This window comes from Accipiter gentilis, chromosome 4, assembly GCF_929443795.1.
Source record: "Accipiter gentilis chromosome 4, bAccGen1.1, whole genome shotgun sequence".
Lineage (NCBI taxonomy): Eukaryota > Metazoa > Chordata > Aves > Accipitriformes > Accipitridae > Astur > Astur gentilis.
In genome coordinates this window covers 28,535,830-28,560,068 of record NC_064883.1, presented here as the reverse complement: position 1 = coordinate 28,560,068, position 24,239 = coordinate 28,535,830, and the positions used below count along the sequence as shown (strand labels likewise).

The window sequence follows — 24,239 nt, the reverse complement described above, 5'->3', positions numbered from 1 at the left end:
TTCCCACTGGCTTCCCTAGAACCAAGTGAAAGTGGCACAGTCAGACTTTACTCCAAAGTCTCCCCAAAACACCAGAGTGGATATGCTAGAAGGGTGTGAAGCAAAGACCAGCAGAACTCTTCTCTACTCTGCTGTTCTCCCAAGAGAAAAATACACACAGGTCAATATTTCAATCTTTTAAGAATAAGGTTAAACGCAAACTTTCTACAGCTTGAAACTAAAGGGAAAAGGGAACATCTGAAGCACTGCCAGCTACCATACTATTTTACAACTCTTATCCAAGAGCCTGCATCTCATCTTGCTACAAACTGTTCCTCCAACAGAAGGAAGCCAAACTACAGCTTACCTTTCCTCCATCCTGTATAGGTCATTTGCATTCATCTTTTTCTGCCTGGTTATTCAACATCTTTCACAAAGGAAGATGCAATTTTGGCCCCACGGAAAGTGTCTGAGGGGGTATACCTGCAAAGTCCACCCTTCTTATACAATTTTCAGCGCATTGCTGATGGAGTCTGCCGCTGTCCATGGATTTAGAGTATGACCATTTTCTCCTAATGCATAGAGAGTCCATCCATACTTTAACATATCAAATAATAAAGTGGTTTTGTGATGGGAACAATATCCAATAACCTATATGTGGCCATTACACTTTAGTCTTGAACTGCAAGCCACAAGCTGTGAACTTGATCACATTTTTTGCTCAGTTCTACCATCATCTTTTCTCACTAATGTGGCATAAAAAGAAGGGGACAAAAGTTGTGTTCAGGCAGAAGACAACCACAGTACACTCCTGAAAAGCTTTTAGAAGAAAAATGTTCTAAACAGCTACCTTTCTATTCTAAGGATTGTATTTTAGTGAGTAGCAGCATATATTATATACGTATTCAGCACTATCAAATAACCTAGAACTTTGCAACATGTGTGTTTTAAATGCAAAGAATGTAAGTTAAATGGCATTTAATTTAATGCATTTTTGGGTAAACTGCTTCTTTTCCAATTTATCAACATTTAAACATCTGCTTTGCCTATAGTAACTTCCAGAACTGTCCACCATAAGCTACATAAATGGGCCATCCAAAAATATGATCGCAAATCACTGTTTAAACAACTCATGCTCACTCACAAAAATTTACTCATTCTTCCTGTAAACCTCAGATTTAAGGCATGATGACCCCTTGAAGATGAACTGCTGCAACCTGTTACAACTTCTAATATTTTTTTGTATATGAATACCAACATATTTTTTTTAAAACTCCATGAACTTGTTTCTTGTCACTGTTGCAAAAGAGCTTTATATGGAACTCTTCTGGTTACTTCTGAATTACTGTGAGAATTTATTCAATGTGAGAATTTATTCAATGCTTTATACTGCAGAAGTAGCTACCTTGAAAATACTAGCGGTAAAACAGATACAAGAAAGTATTGCATGAAGCAATTAAATCCCCCTCAACTCTGGCTTAAATAACAGGCTTGATGAGACTGGCTTCCGCAATGCAAAAATAAAATGGGAAACTCCAAGAGATCAGAAATACCGGTTTTCATCTTTTGTAGACCCACATCTGCTGCAGTTAACATTCCAAAGGTAATGGACCCATTTTCTTCAATAAAACTAGGATACGGTCAATGAGAGGTCTGATGTGCTATAAGTACCTAACATATTCTGATAAAGTACGTATATATCCCACTTCAGCCCCAGACTGGAAAAAATGAAGGAGAATTAACAGTGGAAGAGAGATTCAGTTTAACTTCTGGCATTGTCACTATCCATTTTAATCTTTTCTCTGACATATATTTAAACTATGCATTGTCCTGAGGTTGTGACAGTGGTACTTCAAGGTGATTTCCACAAAGAGATGGCACAAGCGATGTTTGCTTTGTTCTCAGCACACTTCACCAGGGACTGAAGGAACAACAGTGCTGAGATGATGCGTTTGATGCTTGCAGGGTCCTCAGCCCGCTCCTGAATGAGTCAGGGTGGGGAGTCTCTCTTGTCACAGTGAACAAATGCAAAAGACCTCCCTCAGTATCCCCAAGGCTAACAGATTCTCAATCTGCCCTTTTGCTGCTACCCTACACCTTCCACTGTCTGCATGCAGGCTGACCGAACACACCACCATTCGCTTTCTGTGGTCTGTTTTTCAGGCTTTTTGCACAGTCATCAGCAAATGGATAATATGCGTGACAGAGCAGCACACACCTCATTTTACCAGACCTGGAAGACCTTGTTCTACCATGCGTGGGAGAGGATGAATTCACCCCCATCTCTCCAATCCCAAAATATTCTTACTCACAGAAGCAAGACCAGCTGTGCTGCTTATGGGTATAAACTGTAAGTCCTACACAACAAGGTAGGGTATACCTTTCTGCCACTATATGCGTCACTTTTCAGGTATTCATTAACAACCTTGTAACAATTCAGCCCCTGCTGAAGCAGCAAAAGAGCACCTCAGCCTGGATATCCTCAACAGTGTTTGCTTTCAAAGTTTATGAAATAATTACAAAGCTAAAACAAGGCTTAGAGCATTTTGTGTCTGTAGAATCCAAACCCAATTCTTAATATTGCAGTGGTTAGAAAGAACACCCATTTGCTTGGTATTGGTATTTACAATGATTTTTTTTAAAGTCACACTTTCTCAAGGTTAAAAAACCCACAATCCATAAGGGCAGCTTTCAGAGTGATTTTTTTCAGTGCCATGTGACTAATACACACCATGCTGAATTTTAAGGTCATGTATTTATTTGGAAGTGTAATTATGCAAATGCTATTTTCATCACTGTGAATATATTCTGGGACCAGGACTAAAACTCCTGGTGCAAAGCTCCCCTTAAGGAGCTGCAGATCTATCTGGATAATTGCTCTTTATATGTTCACAAATACACAACCTTGTGCATATCTGTGTAGCTGAGTGAACAGATGAGATACCCAGAGGGGAGAGAGAAAGTCACACGGACTGTAAAGTTGTTGGTGTCCTCCCTTATTTTCAACTCTCTAAGATGAACCTTGTAAAATTTTCAATCTGAAAGCTATCTCTTGGAGTAGAATTGGCAAATGTAGTTCAAGTTATTTCCTAGTTGTGATAATGGAAGCTTGAAATGAAATTTCAAGTACCTGCATCTTTTTCTTGGAAATAAGTAGATACAAATCAGGTTTCACTGACCCTAGATTGTAATATGCCCTAACTCTTACCCTTGTGTCAACATAACTACCACACTATAAGCCCGGAATTTCTGTGGATGGCTGATTTTCTTTTGTCCTCCATTTTCTCCCCACCAATGGACCTCACAACACATTCTTTTTTCTGGCCAAGTGTCATCAGAGGCGACTAATTGTTGAGCAAGTTGCTCAGGTGGAAGGGAAGTTTGGGGGCTATACGAAGCTCCATATCTCCCCAGTGGTTAAGGCAGTCAGCAGTTACCTTTGGCCTCTGTGAGCTCAGCATTTTCCAGCTATTCATCTTCACTTCCCTAAAGAGCTCTATAAAAGTTAACGCTAGAGATTAGCGCAACTCATACAAATACACAGCAACCGACTGGCAGTGTAACGATTTTCTCTCCTAGGGCAGGGTCTATGGCAGGAGAAGCCTTCACAGACCTTTGAGTAAATCTGGTCCTTAAAAAGACAGGAGAGATCATTGTCATCATTGTCAGCACACAAAAGTTAACAACAGTCAGGTCACCAACTATCTGTGATGCTGGAGAAATCGTTGGGAACAACATTTGTGTTTCAATTTCTTCCCTGGGACAGACTTGCTCTTCTCAGCAGTTTCCCCTCGAGGAACATTATTATAAACAACTGTCCTATTTTTATGCAAATTCATGTTTTACAGGAGATAAGACAGTAATGATAAATTCTTCCCATTTCCTAACACTAGATGAGAAAAACTCCACTCCATAAAGAACCAAAATTGTAATATCAGAGTGTCATTCTTAACAGGGGTGAAATATATTCCCTTATTAGCGGGAACAGAACATCATTTGTTCTTGTAACATGATCTGGTTGTCTGGAAAGAAAAATCCTACTTAATCATTTTATTTTATTATATTTTTTCCAATGACTGAAATTTACACAAATGAAAATAACTAGGGATTCATCATGGGTTGACAATACTTTCAGATTAATAACGGGTGGTGTCGCATCTCCTCTAAATTACTAACTACCTTGACAGACGGCTAATAAACACTGCAGCCCAGTGCAGCAGCCTCCTGCACATTACATCGTCCCCTGGGTGTTACAAGATGTGCAGATTAGGAACGTTTCTCATTTGCATGAATTAAGCCCCGGCCCTGCCTTACCTTGTCTCCTTGTCCTTGGGCATCGCAGGTGACCCATAGCCAAAAGCCTGCTTGTCGACCGGAGACGGCACTGCCTCAGCCATGCCTGGGAGGCCAAGGGCGCTCCGTGCTTTCGCGTCCACGAACACAGGCGGTCCCGGCTCCTTTTTGAAGGACTGGCGGCTGGGGGAAGACCTGTCAGGCTGGATGGTGTGGGGGGGAATGTGAGCACTATGGTGAGGATGAATATCGATCATTCTCATGTCAGCCACCCTGTGGGGTGAGGCAGGAGGTGTTTTAGAGCCAAGAGTGGGCAAATGGCTCTCCGGGTACTTCCGTGACTTTTGTCTGTACAAGGACTGCTCCAGCATTTCAGGCTGCATAGAGGGGTTGCAGTAAGTGCTTGATGATCTCATGGCACTGCGATGGTAGGCTACAATGTGATCGGGGACATCGAGGGGGTGTCCAGAGTGGGGTGCAGCCACACTCATCCTCCCCTCATGAAACAAGTAGGGGTCACCGTACAGACCTTCATTTCGGATCAGGGCAAGGTTTTTGTTACTCATGTCCTCATCTGGCTTCACGTCCCGTCTCTCCAAAATGGCGCTTGGGCTGGGTGATATCGAGCGTGAGGCTGGCACGCTGGAGAGCCGGTCCCTGGGGATGGTGGCATTGCCTGGCACACCCATGGGCCGGCCCCCGCCGTACGGAATCCTGGACGGAGAGGGAGGCATGGAGTGGGGCACCGGGGTGGAGGGTGGAGAGCTAGGCATCGCATGAGGAGGGTGCGTGGCAGATCCAGGGCGGGAAGCACTTGGGCCATCTCGGCCCGCATAAGCAACTTCCCTCTGCATCTGGAAAGAAAAGGAAAAACATGTAAGATATAAAATTAGTGGATGAGCAAAACCTGATGTGGGTTGTGACAACCTTGACATCTACAGAAAAAAAAGGGAAAAAACCCAAACCCTCAAGACCAAGTAATCTGTCATCTGCATAAATAAAACACTTTGGGATCTCAGTGCCTAAAGAAAATAACAACTATAAGCAGCAATAAAATGGGCTGCATGTTAAAGGAACATGAGAGTTCTAAAAATGCTTTTGCTTACACAAATACCACCTTACCCTAATCTGATATTCACAGCTACTGAAGCTGAAATTAGGGATTTCAGTGCCGGGTGTTCTAAGTACATCTAGCCAGTGACAGACTTAAACAGTTTATTGATCAGACACACAGACTACAGTTCACTGATTCCAAATCAGGAACAAAATGCTGGTGCTCTGGCATCACAAACAGACCTAAAGTCCTTAGACAAGAAAAATAAATACTACAATTAATTGGCCATTTGCTTCAGCGCAGAATTTAGCCTTTGCTAATAACTTGATGTGCTTTTTATTACACAAAGGATACACAAAGCGCAGGAGAACAACACACACAAGAATTTATTGACTGTAACACAGTCAAGTTGCATGAAAAGATTTTGACCCTATAAAACATGTGCCACAGGTTTCCTTCATTGCAAAGCAGTGCTTCAGACAGTTTGTGGAGCACGCACTCAGAAAGTCACTGAACATTTTATCATAGTTTTTTAAGCAGGAACAATAACTGCCAGCAGTAAGGAATGAACAAGCAAGGAAAAGAGAGGGAAAATTTCCATACCAACGTATTAGTGCTTTGTTAACAGAGGCCTTGGCAAAATCTGCAATGGATACATGTGCTTCTGAGACTGTAGCATCTCACTCTGCCCAGCAATGACCTCTCTAGGTGGCTGAACATTGTCAATGACAGAGACAGGATAAATTCTCCCTCTAGCAAGCATCATGTGCCTGCTCTGGTGCCGTTACGGTAAGGTGGATAAACAGGGAGATGAAAGAGTCAGCTGGGTTCCCCCGACTACATAAGGAAAAAAATTACAGCTTCTAAAATTTGTATTGGAAATTTCAGCTTCCCTCTCCATCACTTCCAAGAGATCATAGAAAACTGAGCATCACCAAGCCTGACTACATGTTCCTAAAGTTACAGAGCACACACTAATGTGCAGTGGAAGTTGCAGATCAGAAATCTTCACCGTCTTTCTCCCCTCTTGCTCCTTAGTTTGACAATGTGACCGGTTTCATTGCAGTTACAGTGATCCATGGCTGATGAGGCAAGAAATTATATTCTATTCCTGCCCCACCACAGGTTTTTCCACTGGTAAGGAAATTGAAATGGCAGTATATAAACAATAGCTGTTCTCATCACAGCAGGCTCCGCACTTGGGAATTACAAATGACATTCCCCAGGGCCAGAGATCAAAAGTCTGGAGTATCAGGTACCAGAAAGAAGAAAGGAGATAACCTAATTGTGGCAGCAGCAATAATAAATAAGTGTGTAACTGCAAGAAGGAGCACGCTAGGATGGGTCATAAATTAGCCAGACAAAAGTCATCAAGCCAAAGGGTAACATGGGATAATTTTTTTCATTTGCACAGAGAATTACTGTAGTTTGGAATTTAAAATAAAATATAACTAAACAGTATTCATAAAATTATCAGTGGGCATTCAACATAGTTTTCTATTGGCTTGAAGAAACACTGCAACAGACTGAGCTGTATTGTGCATTTAGACTCTGGACGTGGGCCAGCAGAACAAAAAGACTCCTACTGACTTTGGGATCAGGCCTCCAGGGATAGCTGCAGATGTTTTGCACTGAGAGAAGAGCCTGGAGAAAGAAAATCCTTCTTGGTTTCTACTGTACAAGTGATACTATGCCCTGTTCAGTTGCTTCAGCTAGAGCTACAATAGATGCAATAGTATCTGGCACAGAAACCATAGACATTGGGATAGGCTGGGTTGCAGTGAGAGGAAAATTCCAATGTTACCTTCCAGAGAGGGGAAAATTTCCATGGGAAGCTTTGAAAGCAACAGGCTTAATTTCCCCTAACTTCTGGACTTCATATTCCTGTGTATGCTCATTCATTTCTCGTAAGTCAAAGAAATCTGTCAAAGAAAAATTCCTATTTTCCACCTTAAGATATTGCCATACTTTAAGATGGAACTGAGTTCAGATACGGGGCTGAGCTATTGCTCAAAACCCTGTGTCTGAGTACTGACATATATAATGCTATTTACTTTTGCTTTAAAATAGCACTTGGAGTACACAGCCTGAATCAAGACCCCATTGGGCTGGGCAGGGCACAAACGCCTGGGCAGACAGCCCCTTCCTGAACAGTTCACTTTCTATTTTAAGCCATGACTCAGCCCCTGGGTGGAGCGCAGGGAAGGGGAGAGCAGTTGGAGCCACAGAGTCCAGGGTGCCCAGGGCAGGTGCACTGGGGCGTATGGGCCGGGCAGGGACATGAGCTGGTGACCAGGAGCCAGGCAGCCTTACTGGCTGGATTACAGTGTCTTCTGCCATGTGGTCGATATTGTCTCTCTTTCCACTTTTCTCTCTTCTCCAAAATCTCCAGATTCTTTGCTAATGGCAACTTTAGAAATGTGAATGATGGTCTGTTCTTGCCTCTTATCTGTACATCTTTTGTGTGATACTCAAGGCACACTACTCTCTCTCATATATACCCCACTTTCTGTGCTGTTTTTCTTCTTCTGTCCTCCACCACAAAACCCCCATGTTGCTCTATGAAAACATGTACTCAAATGTGCAGGCTGTCTTGAGCCACTTTCTTGGACTTCAACTGCATGGCTCAGAGACAGAGAAAGAGGATATTGGGCTTATCTGAGCCTCTAAGTACTAGGTGCAATCACAGCCAATTGCTTTGAGGGCAAAAGGAAGATTTTTTAGTGCAAGCATAGGATCGTGCTTTTCGACTGCAGCCATGTAATACGGTTGCCTAAGGGTGTGGTTTCTTTAGCACATATCTCTTCCTTGTTCTTACTGCCTGTAGACTGTAATCCTTGAAATAAAAACTTGTTTTGTCAAACCTTAGGTTAAAATATGGCACACAGCTAGCAACAATTTCTGTATACAACATTTGAGGGGGAAAGGCATCACTAAGAATCTTTCACTTTCTGTAGCAAAAAAGATCACACCACGTTTAAAAATCTCCTATGGAGGTTGTTGGTCAGTCTAACAGCACTTAAGTCTGTAAGATACAGATTTGGAATTTTTTTAAAACAGAGCAATAGAGACACTGAAGAGTGTCTTTGTATACTGAAGAGTGAACATAATATAAAACCAGTTATGTTCTTTATTTCAAAACTAGTTGGCATACTCAGTAACGCTGCATTTTGAAAATGACTATATGCAGAAAGGTAGCAGACCAGCTATCCATCCACCCACATGGATGACCTTATAAAGAGTCTTGCTCCTGGTAGCTCACATAAAGGGTGGGCAGACCCAGAGACTCTGCACACAGCAGAATACAAAGCTTGTGGCAGCTCCTGGCCTCTCAAATAGCACGGCTCCCCTGAAAGGACAGAGTCATGGTATCACAAGCCTTACGGATAGCAAAGAGCAACTTGCTATTCAGTGGCTTAACAGCTGGTGATTTCTGCAGTACAATCCAGCCTGTCTTATTGTCCACCAGGACCAATACAACACCATGCTGATCTTTATTCTAAATTTGTTAGCGGTGTCCTGCCTCATAGGTCACTCTCATGGTCCGTCCCAACATGAGCATCTCACAGTGAAGAAACTATCCTTATTTCTGTCTCTCCAGCTGCCTCAACATATCACTTGCACCTGTGGCACACACCAGACAGGGCACGGGACCCATGCCTGTACACACACCAGGGCAATGCCAGCTAGTAGTAAGAACTAAGCCTACCACTAATTCATCAGCACTGCACCAACCCTTCACCTCACCACGCAGCTGGATATTGGAGGTGCAGCCTGACTCACTGCCATTATCTGCTAACATCTCATAGCAAAACACAGGCAAAGGGAAAAGCAGGCCAGAGTTTCTGACCTGGCAGCCCTTCCCATTGCTCTCCCAGGCCTCATCTACACCAACAGAGAACACGGCAACTGGCTTTGCCCCAAGGACTTCAGCCTGCCAAAATACCTACATGGAGCATGTTCCCTAGATGGAGCTTATCCATACACCCTCTCAGAGACACCCTAGAGTTCTCAGCAGACTCCATTAATCACCTCTCAGGCATGTGAAGCTATTACTTTTGTTACTCTCCCATTGACATCCTGCGTTTCCCTAAGGAAACTGCACCTATGCTCCTCAAGCTGGCTCACCCAACAGTAAACAGAGGACACCTGCAAAGAATTTTATCGAGAGCTTGGAGACTCTTTGATGACAAAGGTACAGAAACACTAAGTACTGATACAATACTGATAAATTCATCTGTCTGTAAAGAGACCTTTTATGGAAAATGCTCACCAGAAGAAAATCCTCTAAAAAGTGAGGCAATCCTTCACTTTTCTATCAGGAAAGACTTAATTAAAGAACCTCAAATCCAACAACAATACAATCCATTAGTTTGTTCTTTCCTCATAAAAATAAATCGACAGCTTTACTGTACTAGTTGTGCAAAAACCTCAGTTTAATCAGTAGTTGCACTGTATGATACCACTTCTGTCATGACTGATACTTCATTCAGGTTGGGTTTCGACAGCTAAAAGCACAAATCTGCTTTTGCAAAAAACTTATCATATATGGTTTTAATATTTCTGAAATAATATAATTTCCAATAAGAAATAGTGCCCTTGAAAATTACAGAATTGGTAAACAGTCTGAAAACAAAATTTTTTTAGTATCTCCACCATGACTATCTGTCTGAAGCCAAATCCTTATGCTATCAGACATCACTGAGACGTTGTCACATTTGTCTGTTATTGCCTTCTCATAGTATGCCTTTTAATTCCTATAAATTTTCCTGTTCTACTGGGTCATTACAGAAAAAAACCCCCAGGCTGGCTGCAGCTGCGGGTTCCTGCAGCTGTCCAGTGCCATACTTGAAAACTGCAAACACATTAGCATAAATTTTAGCTTTTTCTGGTCAGGAACTTTCCAATGAAAAATACTTTCAGTACAGTAGACAATGCTAATCCAAAAGAGCTGAAACATTTGGTAAAAACATCAGTAAAGACAAAAGTTGGGAGAAAAAACATCCAGTAGATTTTAGTCAAAACATTGACATTATTTCTTATCAGACACCCCTGGAGTGCTTTAGAGCTTTGGCTTTCCAGATTCATAGACCTGGGGCAACTTGGTCAGAGTCTGCCCTGGGACAGGGACCCTAGCTCTTCCATTGTCTCTTCAGCAGAGTGGGTACTTGGTAGTTTGGGGGTGATCTTCTAGACCAAGTAGTAAGACATGCCAGGGGTTTCAATGCCCATCACTCTTCAGCAGTGCTTCCAGACTAGAAGTTTGCTTGGCAATTTTGGCTAAGAACTGACCCCTGATGCCCAAGAGAGAGTTCAGACCATGAAACAGCTAACCTCGGCTAAGTTGGAGACCTGGCCTCAGCTGAGTCTGGCCCCACCGTACAAGGCTGTAGGAGCTGCCAGGGTTCACAATTGTTTTTCATTATGGGAACCACATGCTGGTAAAATAAAACTGATTTCAAATGTTCAAACTTCCCATGAATGGGGAACTCCAAGACCCAGCTAGCTGTTCTTAACACGTCCCACATATTTCCATTGTTTTTTCCTGGATAATTTTCCAGACAAGGAGTTGCAGAACCCACTGAGAAATCTCAGCATTTATTATAATTAACTTCCCATTCTTAGCATGCATCTAGGTTTCAGTTCTTTAGCTCCTTTTGCACAGTTTTAGTATATGCCCAGCTGTAAAATCTCTGCATTATAGTGAAAGAAGAGTTGAGCTAAAAACTCAGTTGAGCTAAAAACTCAGAATATCTATGAAACTGTAATTTTCTGGTTCTAGTGATTGATTACACCAGAACAGAATATTGAATTGGACATATATGGATATGGAAAGAGAATCACTGGGTTTTTCTTCTTCCATTTATGTTCTTAATTCTATGGGTTTTCTTTCCCTTGCTCAACAACACTGCAATGAGACAATATAAGAGGTTCCTTAGGATAAGCCTGTGATGGGAAGTGATGGCGAATCCACCCAGTCCTCCAGTTTCTATGTTCATAGACTTTTTTTTGCCAGGCTCAGCTGGCTAGAAGCTGACATGAACAAAACAGGAGAACCAGAAGATGATGTTCACTATCCTAGGAGGTGGAATTAAGACTACATAAACATGACCTTCCAGAAAGGAGGCATCCTGAGTGAATCTTAATCAGGTCACCATACTACTCAATATCACTGCGATGTCCAGTCTCCATATCTTTCTGCCAGTTATGCAGGTGTACGCAAAGGTCATGGCATAAGCACTATTTCATCCTCAAGAGCAGAGTTTTTAGGATGCCGTGTTGTAAGTGCCCATACATACACTGGCTTGAAGCTCAGCCACAGTATCACTTCCCTTTCCATGCCATAGAGCATCAAACACATTCTTAACATTATTGTCCCTTATTTTACACCTATATCTTTAACACACACTTGTGCATGAACGCAGTCTTTACAGCAATCCAAATGTTTTACCTCAAGGTATTTTACATGTCTCAGTATGTCCTTTTATATCCCTGACTACAAATAAACTTAATTCATACCATATCCTAAAGCTCCCATGGGGAGAACAAAGAATACCTAGTTCACTTTTTACCGAATGTAAAACAGATCCATAAAATTCTAAGCTAACCACAAAACAAATTTAATGGTAATATCAAAAATAATGTTTGATTGCTTCACCTTGCCTTTAAGTCAATGTGCATGCTGAAGATGGATCATGCAAACAAGCAGAGAGGATTGTTTCAGACCAAATCCTACACAGTCTGCTCTTTCAGGCATAATTTCTTCAGCTATCCTGATGCTACTCTGGGTATTTGTTTCTACAATTAAACACAGTAGCACTCTTATTACACTCTTAGACAATATTGTTATCTACAGACAAATAAAACAAACTTTGATAAGATTCTTGCTTTGAAATAATGAAAGCCACTTACTGTTATTTAAGGAAATCACTTGTATGGCTACAGCAGTGAGATGAACATTTGGTTCCACTTCTTCTAATAAAGCACTTTTTGTTTTCAGCCTTGAATCTAAATCCTCAGTCTACAACATAATATTTTGTATGTCCATGCCTTCTGGGAAAAGGTTTTGAAACAGTAAAAATGTTCCGTGTTCCCCCTGCTCACAACAGGGGCAGGCCATCTTGCTTTACCCGGTCATCTAAGTAATGCTGCTTCAATAGACTGAAGTACTTTTCCACATGACAAGCCTGCAATTTCTCCTCCCCTTCGAAATTAGTCACTAAATAACCTCCTTGGCATGTCACCCAGTCACAAACTGTGCAACACTATGTGATTCAATCGCTCAACCATTTTTTAATGTGTGCCTATAAGATGTATAGAAAGACACTAACACTATGGAAAGAAGCACAACAGAGACTCACAAGGGGGAAAGCCATAAATAAAAGAGTGAGTAACCTCTGTTTAGGTAAGACTGCATTTCAAAGGCAACAATATAAACACATACACATTAATTACCCAATAGGTGAAGACCTCCAATTATTTAGCAAACCCAGTACATACAATTCTAGAAAAAAATACAGCAGTTATAAACCTTAGAAGCTTTTCACGTACTCAGATTGGTAGTGGCATTTGGTACAAGGAAGTGCAAGCCCCTCCCGTAGAGGAGGCCGTCTACTCATTAACCCCGCACCTGAGCTGCTTGGCTAACCTGAACTTTGGGGCTCCCATAAATCAATCTCATTGTTATCTCTGCAGCACACCACACTAGCCATTATGATTAGTTGTTTTTTTTTAAAAAAAGGGCACAATAGAGAAAGCAAATGTCAAAAAAAACCCTTAGAACAGAAAGGATGCTTCCCTACCTTCCATCCCCTCACCCCAAAAGACCACAGAATATAGAAAATGTCTACTTAAAAATACAGTTTTTACAGTCTAAAAGAGATGGCACTTAAATATCATAGGGGAAAATCTCATGACGTGAGCACTTCCTAGTCCTGCAGTTATCTTCTGGTTTGAGGGGGTTGGTTTTTTTGCTGTGGGTTTGGGGTTTTTTTTGCTTGTTTTTGGTTTTATGCAACTAAAAAATTGCCTGTATCATCATGACTGGCATTCAAATGAATCAAAATACAATTTAAGCACATGACCGTGAGCTAGTATCACTGTAAAGAACAAGTCATAATGGGACCTCACTGGAGTAACGTTTCTGTTTCACAGTACTGCTCTCAATCTCTCAGCGACGGAGGCATCATTCATTTCCTCTACAAAAGGACAATCTGACACAAAGCATTTAAGTAACAGGACAAAGATCAGAGCACATCTGGTAGTGAAAACTAAAAATCAAGGTGTGCCACCCCTTACTACACCCAGCCCAGCAGCAGAAAAGCCCTACAGCTTTGTAGACTGATTTGTAATGTACATTGTAAATTTATACGCCATTATTGGTCTTGGCCAGAACTTCACAAAATTGATATGTAGTATAATATAAGCAGTCTTTTCAGAAAGGTAAAAAAAATACTCATTTTGTCTTCAATATTTAGTTTTCAGTTTCACTGTAAAATACTTTAAAATATTATTTTTATTAAATATTTGCACTAGAACTATAATAAAGTATTATTATGACACAGAAACAATGTTAAACCTATTTATTTTTATTTCAAATTTAATCAGTCAGCACTTGTTTCTTGCAGTATAGGAGTAAAGCAGTATTTACCATTGAAGCATCTGGTTTATATTTGGCAGGTTTAACTAACCAGTCAAGCATCCCCTTTTAATGAATGGATGTATATACTTGACCTAGTTAAAAAGCTGCTTGGGTCTGCTGACCAACCAGACTCAAAACCATCAAGAGTAAAAAGTACAAGCAAATTATCCTAGTATACTTTTATGCCACACGTGCTTTCCAACAGTTGCAGGGTATGTTCTTCAATCCATGTTTGTTCCTTACAGGCTAACAAACCTGCAGTGAGAAATCACATTATTATGCTAATATGCAGGATAAAAAAGACCACTATATTTCACTGCAGTTTCTCTGCAATGAATTGCAAGCTGGTAGGATGCACATTTTCAGTAATTGGACTCTAGTATGATAAAGTATATCCCAGAACATCAGACATACTATAACTGGTTCTCCATACATCTGGCACTATATGCAAGAGTCTTCAAGTACATCTGATGCATACGAAAAGTTGTTCATGAGAGGAATGAATCTTCTTTTAATTTTAAAATACATCAGGCACAACATCATAAATATTGCACAGATATATCATTACCAAGGCTGTAATTTAATTTGTAGGTTCTAACAATGCATACAAACCATTCAAGCATCACTTTCCATTTCAATTACTTTATCAGAGCCCTCAAGCCTTGTCTAACTTGCCATGTATTATCCCATGTTTAATTACTTGCCATATACTTGTTTATAACGTACTGTACAGAACAAGAGTTCCTTTTCAGTTTAACCCCCTGTGTAAACAAGGAGGATGCCCCTAAGAGACACAACACCCTATGCTTCACTGAGATCAAGCCTGGAAGTTTAGGTTAGCTTATTACTTTAAAATCAGTGTTAATATCTATGTTTATGATAAGCCCAAGTTACCACTGAGCTAAATCGGCAGTCACCCTACTTTCTTCTACGTTATTAACAATGTTGGTCTGTTGGACCTTTCCATCCATTTGCCCATCACAATAATTTATTTTCTGTTTGCTTTTCTCATTTTTAACCAAAAAAAATGTTTGAGACACAACATCAGTAAAACCCACAATTATAAAGGCAGGGAATATTTTGAAGTCTACTGTGGGGTATACACATGTGGCATAGATGTAACTTATTGCTTGACTGCTGATCAAAGTTCTTTCTGTTCCTGATAACAGCTCTTTTGGTTGCTATTCCCTTAATAATACTTTCATGGATGGAAATAATTAAGCAGTTAATGCCTTGTACTGCTGTAAACAACCATTTCCTTGACAGAAAACAGGGAAACACTTACAGGATGGATTGCTTGTCACTAACTCAGGACTTGTTTTCATTCTCAGCACTCTGGAGCAAAGCTGGTGATGGAGTCAATGGGGGTTTGCTTAAATGCAACAAGTTAGTTCAGTCCAGCAGAATCCAAATGGAAAGACAGTTTGCTGATGATGGCTTTTACAGCTGTATTACAAAAGAAGCACTATTTTCTCCTGGGTTTGGGGGTTGCGTTTGCGTTTTTTGGGGGGTGTTTTTTTTTGCCAAGGGAGGTCTCATGCCACCTCACCAGTCCTATAGCCCACCCAGCTTCTAATTCTGATCCAAGAAACCAACAGTGTAGGAGGACAAAGACCTACGTATGGAGTTGTCCGCAGGACCTCCTAAATCTGCAGCCTCTCATACACAGGACTCTTGAAGGCAGCTGGAGAACCATCATCAGCATCTTTCTTCCCTATACTTAGGCAAGCACTGTGACAGAAACCTCTCAGTGTGGTTATCCACTTTCTGCAATGAAAGGAGAAAGACTGACCCCTAGCTTTGCCTCCAAACATTCAGGAGAGGAACAAAAAAGTGGTCATATCCAACCCGGATCTCAGTGTCAGGTGCTTCCCCGTGGCAAAAATGGGGGAGCAGAACACAGACGCCCAAGTTGCTGTCCTTCACAAAGGCACGGAGGTGACACACAGCCCGGCACTCAGGCAGGCTGTGCTGGTGCCACCCTGCACTCCACACTGCTCTCCATGACCCTGACTAACTCCTTCAAATTGGCTTCAACTTTCTCACACCAGCTCTCCAGCCCACTGCCCATATTTATACCTACAAGGATGTGTATGGTGTGTCCCTTAAGATTGGAAATCCTACAGAAGCTCTTTGAATTTGGGAAGCCAAGCTCAACAAACAGGGAGGGAACAGAACAGTTCTGGCTGTCTGACACATACTGGATTTGAGATTATGTACAGACTACACTATCATCTCCTAAACATACATACTGTTTGTTACTCCCTCTGTTTACTGATTCTGAAGGCACACAGTGAAACAGGTATGCTTTGGAGTAGACACAAGTGCCATAAAGTTCTCTTATACTTATTCCAGACTCCCTAGTTCTTAAAAAAAATGCAAGCAAACAAACAAAAAGCCCTCTCACACCACAGAGCACGTAACTACTAGCTAGAATGAACCACTATAAAGGGGACAGGCAGCTCTACAGCTTTATTGCTGTCAAAGAAGCACACTCTGTAGAACAGCTGGAGTTTGCAGTATGGAGTAACCTGTATACTAGGCCTTTGAACCAGCATACAAGCGAGTATCTGAGCTCCAAGAGAGCAATGCTTCATTGTAACATGTATATTAACATTATGTATACATACATACATATATGTTTTGCATACCAGCAGTACATTTTTGGCCTATCCTTTGGTGATGGCAGATCAACATAATGAGGAATTCTAGATTTTTAGGGATTTAAAAAATTAAAGGCAAGCAAGTACAAGTGGGAAATCCTGTGCTGGAGAGTTTCCAGGCTCTCAAACATTTATTTTAAGTTTACTAGAGCAAATATAGCCAACTCTCACTGGAGTCGCATGAAGAAGGTTCTGCAAAACTGAACTATTACGTCAGGTCTGCAGTCTGTCTCTCTACCCTGTAATTTAAACCTCATGCTTCCCCCTCATTTCTGTACTGATTTAAACAAAGACATTTTCCTAGCTATAGGAAAGTATCACAGTACGTATCGCAGACATATATGCATTAAGCACCTCTCAAAAGTTAAGACGGCACTATTAGTTGCTCTGTATTGAGGATTTGTCTCACCTAATGTTGCATTAAAAGACAGTCAGCCAGGCACCCTCCAGAGTCAGCTCATTCCCCCTAAAGGCTGGTGGGACAAGCTGCCCTTTGGTGTTCCCAACCTCTCGCCACTGACTGCAATGGGCAGCAATTTCTACCCTAAGCTTATAAGGACTAGAGTTTTTTCCTAATTCTCTATAGTGAGCCTGCCCATATGTCTTTTCATTTAGCTCACTCCCTCCTCTGTTTTTCTTTCTATTTTTTTCCTTTTTTTTTTCTTTATAAGTCAAGCCTGAGATACTATAACTAGAAGGGATAATGGCAGCTCCATTCCAGCTGCTGCTTACTAGTCCATGCAATGAACTTCGCTGTGATCCACCTTGGTGGATCCAACCTGGCCTGTGGTTCCTGTTTGATGACTGAGCTAAGAATTAAGGTTCTCTAGCCTGAAGCTGGTAATAAACATTATTTCTTTATCAACAGACCAATATAGAAGCACCTCCACTTTTCATTCTCCTCTTCCTCTGTCCAACCATTAGCACATTTGCTTATGCCTAAACTTTTTAAAGCCTGAATGTAGAGGACTGAGTTTGTAGCATGAAGTTTTTCCTGCTTAGTCCATATGTAATGCAGAAATTTTAATAAAAATTAGCAAGAGGCATATGCTCCAAACATTTAACTAATATTTAACTAATATATAACTCATGACTTGGACTCAATCTTAAAGGTCTTTTCCAACCTAAATGATTCTATGATTCTGTGACACTAGGAAGAGATAGAGTAGGTAAAGAAGAATTCTATGGCAAGGTAATAGGGAATTTGGAGTGTAAAACTACAGAAGAAAGAGGAAAAAAGACTAAACAAAAAGGGAATGAAATGGGGTAAAGGACAGTAATAGGAGTTTGTGAAAGAGGCCAGAGATGAAAGAGGGTAATGTTGGAGATGGAGTGCTGACAACTAAATAGGGAAACAAGAAAGGGATAATAAATAACAAAGAAACAAAAATAGGAAACTTAAGCTAGGAGGTGAGGAACTGATGAGAAAAAGAGGAGTTAAAGAGCCTGTAGCATATGAAGGGAAATTCAACAAAAAAATTCAATGGAAGAATGAGAAAACAGAACGAGAGTGGAAATACATGAACTAATGCAAATTTTCTTCAATGTTAGAAGATTTTGCATTAGTTCTTATTGCAACGCTGTAGCCTAGCATAGCAGGCATGGGAGGGAGAGAGGAAGAAAGGAAGAAGAGGGAAGAGAAAGGAGAAAATACATCCAACATAAACTTCTTTAGTTTGGGTTAATATTCTGAGGTTTTGTGGGTTTTTTGGCAGGGGTGGTCAGAACATGAGGGTGTTTTTTAGGAAAGAAGTGAGCAGAGCACTTGAAGTAAATGGCAGCTGGGGTGACCTGTGAATGCTTGAGGACATGGGCTAAGAAGCTATGACAACTACTTGCCTTTGCAATCCACTCTCATATTCAAAGCAAAGATATTTGAGATGCACTTTAATGCTACAAATGGCTTTTGAAACCTAGCATTTAGTTTAGCCATTCCCACTGAAGATGTAGTTAAGGTTCACAACAGCTTCATCTCCTTCAGACGTTGCAGAAAATAACAACTCTCTACGAGTCAGGCCTTAGTGCAACATCTCTGAGACTCGACATGCAGTGGGGCTGAGGGCTGAGAGATAATGCTGAGGTGGCTGTTGCCTTTTGTACAGGTCTCGTCACTAGTGGGGGACAAGAGAAATTCTGGCTTGATGAAATCACTACCAAGCTCTGACAAGTGGTGAGACATGTCATATGTGCATGCAGCCCTTACTTGTCAGAAAACTTTTTCCCATATCAATTCCATCATGTTATCAACCCCCTGACCACACAGACTTATGACCCCAAGCACACTTCCACATCAAGAGCTCTTTGGTCATCATAATGTCCAACGGCCATTCCCATTCCTAGACTAAGACCACCTTTTTTCAGGTGTAAATCAAGAATCCAACAGAAAGATAAGGGGAAAGCAATATTACACTTCTTGCCATATAATGTTGAGCTTACAACATGCATCAGCTTAAATCTAGGTAGGGGAGCAGGCTTTATATTTGGACTAGCCTGGTTACACCTGTACTAAACCTGTTGACTTTCCCTAGTTGACATTGTCACAGATTAGCTGTCAGTGAAACAACTTGGGTGACACAGTGGGTGAACTCTGCTTGGAAGGGATGAGAGCACAAGGCCATGTAAAGCCTGACCCAGAGCAGACCCATGTGGGCTGCCAGTCTAGCCATGCTTTAGGCAGTCTGAGAAAAATGATGCACGAGATGTAGCACATTTCGCATTGGCCTGACTGAAATCACAGTGCCTCTGTGTGGAGGTTTATTCCCCCAGCAACATTTCATTGTTTGAGCTATCTCCCTGCTACCAGTCTGCATTACTTTATTCCTGATCGGCAAGACAATCATCCAGAGCAGTGAACAGGCACTCATTTCTGCATATTTACAAGTGTATTTCATTTCCTACAAACAAATGGAATGTGAGAGTTAAAAAAAAAAAAAGTTAAAATTATCCAATTAAGCAGAGAGACGTTAATAAATCTCCCATGCTTGATTCTCCTATGCTGCCTTAGTGTACTTTCCAGACAGAATAGCATGGTGAGTACACTAAGAAACCTCTTGGCATTTCAGCCAAGATTTTTCAGGGTGTTATCACAAATGACAAAAATATAAACACATTGAAACATAACACATTTCAATCCTAAAAAGGTTGGATTTACATAATTACATCATTAGTTTGCCAATATCCACATTTATCTCATCAGTGTAGCATGGCCCACCCATCCCATAAGCTACTAGACTGTTTGGACTGAACATATAAAAGCTGTTACTGATTTTTTTTTTTTAAAGTTAACATTATGACACCCCTCATAACTAGTGCTGCATTCAAACCAACTGTTTGTTTCTTTTGCTTTTCTGCAGCTGCTTTTTTAGGTAGAATTTTCTGAGAACAAACAGGAGTCATGTAATTCATGAAGATGCAGCAAGCATTTCCTCCTCTCTCCCCATTCTACTTGAAGAGATCGAGCACATCATGCTCACATAACATAGACAGCCTCCACCAACACAGGGAGCCAAACCCTTCAGACCAGTCTCAATTTCAGCACTTCCTCAGGGCATCACTGAACTGATGGGGTCATCCCTTTTTTTTTTCCAAAAAAGGAATAGTTTCAAACATGTACAGTTCTGGTACAGATCAGCATTTTTATTTGGTTTAAATATGCTGTATATCAGATTTCTGCTCTTTAAAAAAAGAAATACTGTTAGTAACTGCACTCATAAATCAAAATAAATGCATGGCTTTCTGACTCGCTGTACTAACGACTCAGCTCTTATTTTTGTTCCATATTTGTATCTCTTCTCACTGCACTGAAGCCAAATAAAACTGAACAAGTTGGTATGGTTAAATGAACATAAAGGAAACCCTTGGTTTCATCTGGCATTACCAAAGAACTGAGTCAAAATACAATTTCTATTACAGATATATGGAATAGGTTAGGATATAAGTAATATAAAAATGTTATAAAACACAGCTGATAGTTAAAATACCTGAGCAGCATGTTTACACCTGTAGCCAGCTGTTCTTGCAATATAAGGACATAGAAAATCAGAAGAAATAAGTTGCTGTGCTGCATTTTGAAGTCAGCACTATCAGCAGGAGAAATGGTCACGAAAGCCTTATATACAACTGGATTTTGCAACTTAAGTGTGCAAGCTGCACGGCACCTCATAGCTATAAGGCCCAGCAGTATTTGCAGTTGTAAGTACATCTTTTGCAATATTAGAGGTGCTATCAGTGCCTCAATTAAGAGTCTTCTTAGCTCACAAATTTCTTCCTATACTGTTTGAGCCCTACATTTTCTTTTCATTTTATTTACTTCTATCCAAAAAAATATATGAATTGGTCAGCATGACTGAAGTAAAAACCCTAGTTTATCCTAAGTTCAAGATATCTATAGTAGCCCTTTACCCAACACACCTTCTCAGTCTTTGCACTTAGTCACATGGAGTTCTAATATGCAATGATGTAAGGAAGGCATATATTCACACAAAAAATTATTTCAGCATCACGTCATTTCTCATGGAGTCCTGTTGCCTGCTGATATTTGCAACTGTCTTGCTTTTGCCAACTGAGGCTTTTTTTAACCCCAAATCTTAACATGTATCCAAGAAAAGATATTTTTACTGCTCATATTTTCAGAAGTCTGATTAGTTTTCCAGAGCCCTTATTAGAAAAAGTACAATCCAATATGGAGAAGAACCAAGGTCCTCAGATATGTAGCTGTGTTCTCCTAGACACCAGGTACTGGTTAACTCCTCTTTGTTAAAAGAAAGATAGGGACAGAATTAATTTTCTTTACTATTGATTAGGCTTATCTAGAGGCAGGTAACTAATAATATACTGAAGTGAAGACTCAGTGGAGAGTGGAGGATTTGGGTCATGATCATGAAGTATCACATTTTGGACTTGTGAAAAACTTGTTGGGAAAGCTAAGGTCCTGAATGACAAGTGAATGGCAGGTTTGAAGAAGAAAAAACACTGCTTCTAACTTTATTTGGGTTCTAGGGACTGTGGTACCAAAACATCCACCTCCACAAAGTGACTTTTAACCCCTGTTCAAGTAACAGCTCATTCGGAAACCAAACTGGAAGCCATAAAGCTTGGTTGGACTTTGGCTTACGGGACTCCGGCAATTCAGATAAGCTACCTGAAGCTACCTGAAGCTAGGAGGACCTCCCCTCCTAACAAGGGAGGTCACAGACATGAGCATTTTAATCATCTGTCAATGTGTTTAAGGAGCTCTGGCAACATCTGACTCTGTCAGCTACTTAGGAATTTCAACTAAACAGCCAAATTAGTGCAACTTGTTCTACTAAAAGCAAGGGCAGAGAATAAAAAAAAAAAAAGAAAAAAATAAAACATCTAAAGAATTGGAACAAGGAAAATTATGTAAAAAGAGGTGGAGTAAGAATAAAACCAGAAACTGGTAGACAATAAAACTGGACTCAAATCCAATACTTATGTTTTTATTCAGGGCAAGCTCCCTGAAGGCAGCAAAAGCTTTGCCTGAGAACCTCAGACTTATGTGAGAGATAAGACTTCTAATTTTAATGAAGGGCTGAAGGGACTTTCACACAAGATGGATCATATGTTGTCATTAAGTAACTTCATCAGCTGCAGGCCAAGCTCTAAGCAAACCTCAACATGAAAGGCAGGCTAGCTTGAATACAGGCCTGTTAGTGGGAAATAAAGAACTCTCTCCCTAAAAATTCCACTAAAACAACTGTATTGTGGTTGCAAGTTGATCTGTTTCCACAGACAAAACTCTATGGGAGTTTCCAGGTAACTGGTTTGTGATATCTACCATATGACACTCCTCTTAGACTAACTGGAAGATTACTGCATGGGTGCGGCAAACTCATGTTCCTTGAACAGTTTAATATCAAAAACATGACACTTTCTTTCAATGGCCAGCTTGATACAAACTTAAAATCCATCCTCATTATTTGAAAATTTTTAAAAAAGATATCTTTTAAAATATTGGTATAATATTAGGATCTACACAGTTATATTCCTTACACACAATTTGTGAAATAGATATAATACACCAAAGCATATATAGGCATCGTATTAAAAAAAGCCACGATGCAGTATCCATCCAACTGTAATACAGAATCTGTATACTTAAACAGACCAACTTCTTGCCAGATAACATTTGAGATTTACATATTGGTTTATGTGTAGTTACAATTAAAAAAATATTTTTTCCTTAAAATTCTATCCACTTTCCCACTACCATAGGCTTTATAAAGCAGTAGGTATTGTATATCAAAGGACGTATGAATGAAAGAGAACAGGTACATTTACAGTCTTTCATCACAGTCTGATTTGATGCAGCTACTTCTCAGTGTCTGCAGCTCTGTAGTTGCATAAATAATTGGCAACTACTGACAACCCATTCAAAGCAAAAGTAGTAAAATCCATATCAGTAAAAAAAAAAATCCAGAACATCAGAGACTTCTTTTATATATTTTGTTCAAATCTCAGCAAGATTTGTAATGGCAAGTTGGAGAATAACTCTTTATGTTTAATATGTAGGTTTGAAACTAGACATAAAATCTGAGAGTCGAGTTTGGTGATTTAGAAAGCAATTAAACATTTATTTTCTCATATGGCTTAAGGAAAAAGAAACAGTATTCATTGTTCTGATTTAAATTCCAGTTAATCTGAAAATATCTTTTAGTTGGGGGGGGGGGGGGGAGAAGAAAAGGAATTAGATATCTTTCATTATTTATAAACATCATCTTACCTTACATCTCCTCGTGAGTTCCGTTTCTAGACGACTTTGGCAGGTATTTTAATTCAGAATTAGTTTCAGCAATACATGCCATTACATCTTCCTTTAAAATAAACTGCTTTTGCTCTTTCCTTCAGACAAAGTATGTGGGCTAAAAGAGCTGCAGCGTCTCTGTTCAAGAGATTTCATGGACACTCAGAGGCTTTCCTTCTACTGTATGAAAGTTAAATCTGAGTAAGGAAGGCATTTTTCCTGTCCCGGAAATCAGTATAACCAAAACCAATGCTGAGCTAATGAGAAATGTTTCTTCCATGTGTTCTGTTTGGCAGACACTGCAAGTCATATCAAGGAAACACGTGATGTTTATAAATACAATATGGCTCATGTTGTCATAACCTCTCAATGACAAAAAGAGCATTAGAAAAAGCAGACAGCAAAACAGCAGGAAAGATGAGATTTGTATCATTTGGAAGGTCTCTATCAGATAATAGAGGTATTAGAGTTTGCTTTTTCTTTTTTCTTTTTCTTCCCAAAAGAAAACAAAGTTTTATAGTAATAGGATCAGTAAGGCAAGCACATGGCAACTTATATAAATGCTGTCCTATAGGCATCCTAGCACTAAAATGCATTCACCCAATTTATTGCTTGAATTCTTTTCCAACAAATAATTTTGTTCTAAATACCTCTACATAGTTCAAGGAGCTGTTTTTGGTTTTTAGTTTTGTTTTTTTTCCATCTGTATTATGCAATGAACAAATGTAATGCTGGCAGCATTTGCAGCTTTTATGTTTACTGATGTTAAGATCACAATCAATTCAATGAAAAGAAGTTAAACATCTCAAAGAAGCTGGATGTATGTTTACAGGTACCTTAAGAACA

General features: G+C 40.2%; 1 protein-coding gene across 13 annotated transcripts in view; it reads right to left on the bottom strand.

The window, feature by feature from the left end:
- The window catches only part of KIAA1217 (KIAA1217 ortholog), a 372,331-nt gene that overhangs the window by 49,845 nt on the left and 298,247 nt on the right, over positions 1-24,239 (bottom strand). For 11 of the 13 annotated variants that reach the window (XM_049799191.1, XM_049799185.1, XM_049799195.1 and 8 more), the window contains one exon: positions 4,294-5,126. In XM_049799191.1, coding sequence (XP_049655148.1) covers positions 4,294-5,126 — 833 coding nt within the window. Of the gene's footprint in view, positions 1-4,293; positions 5,127-12,238; positions 12,412-23,372; positions 23,472-24,239 lie in introns of those variants that run through there. The other 2 variants (XM_049799193.1, XM_049799192.1) reach the window with 2 other exon arrangements.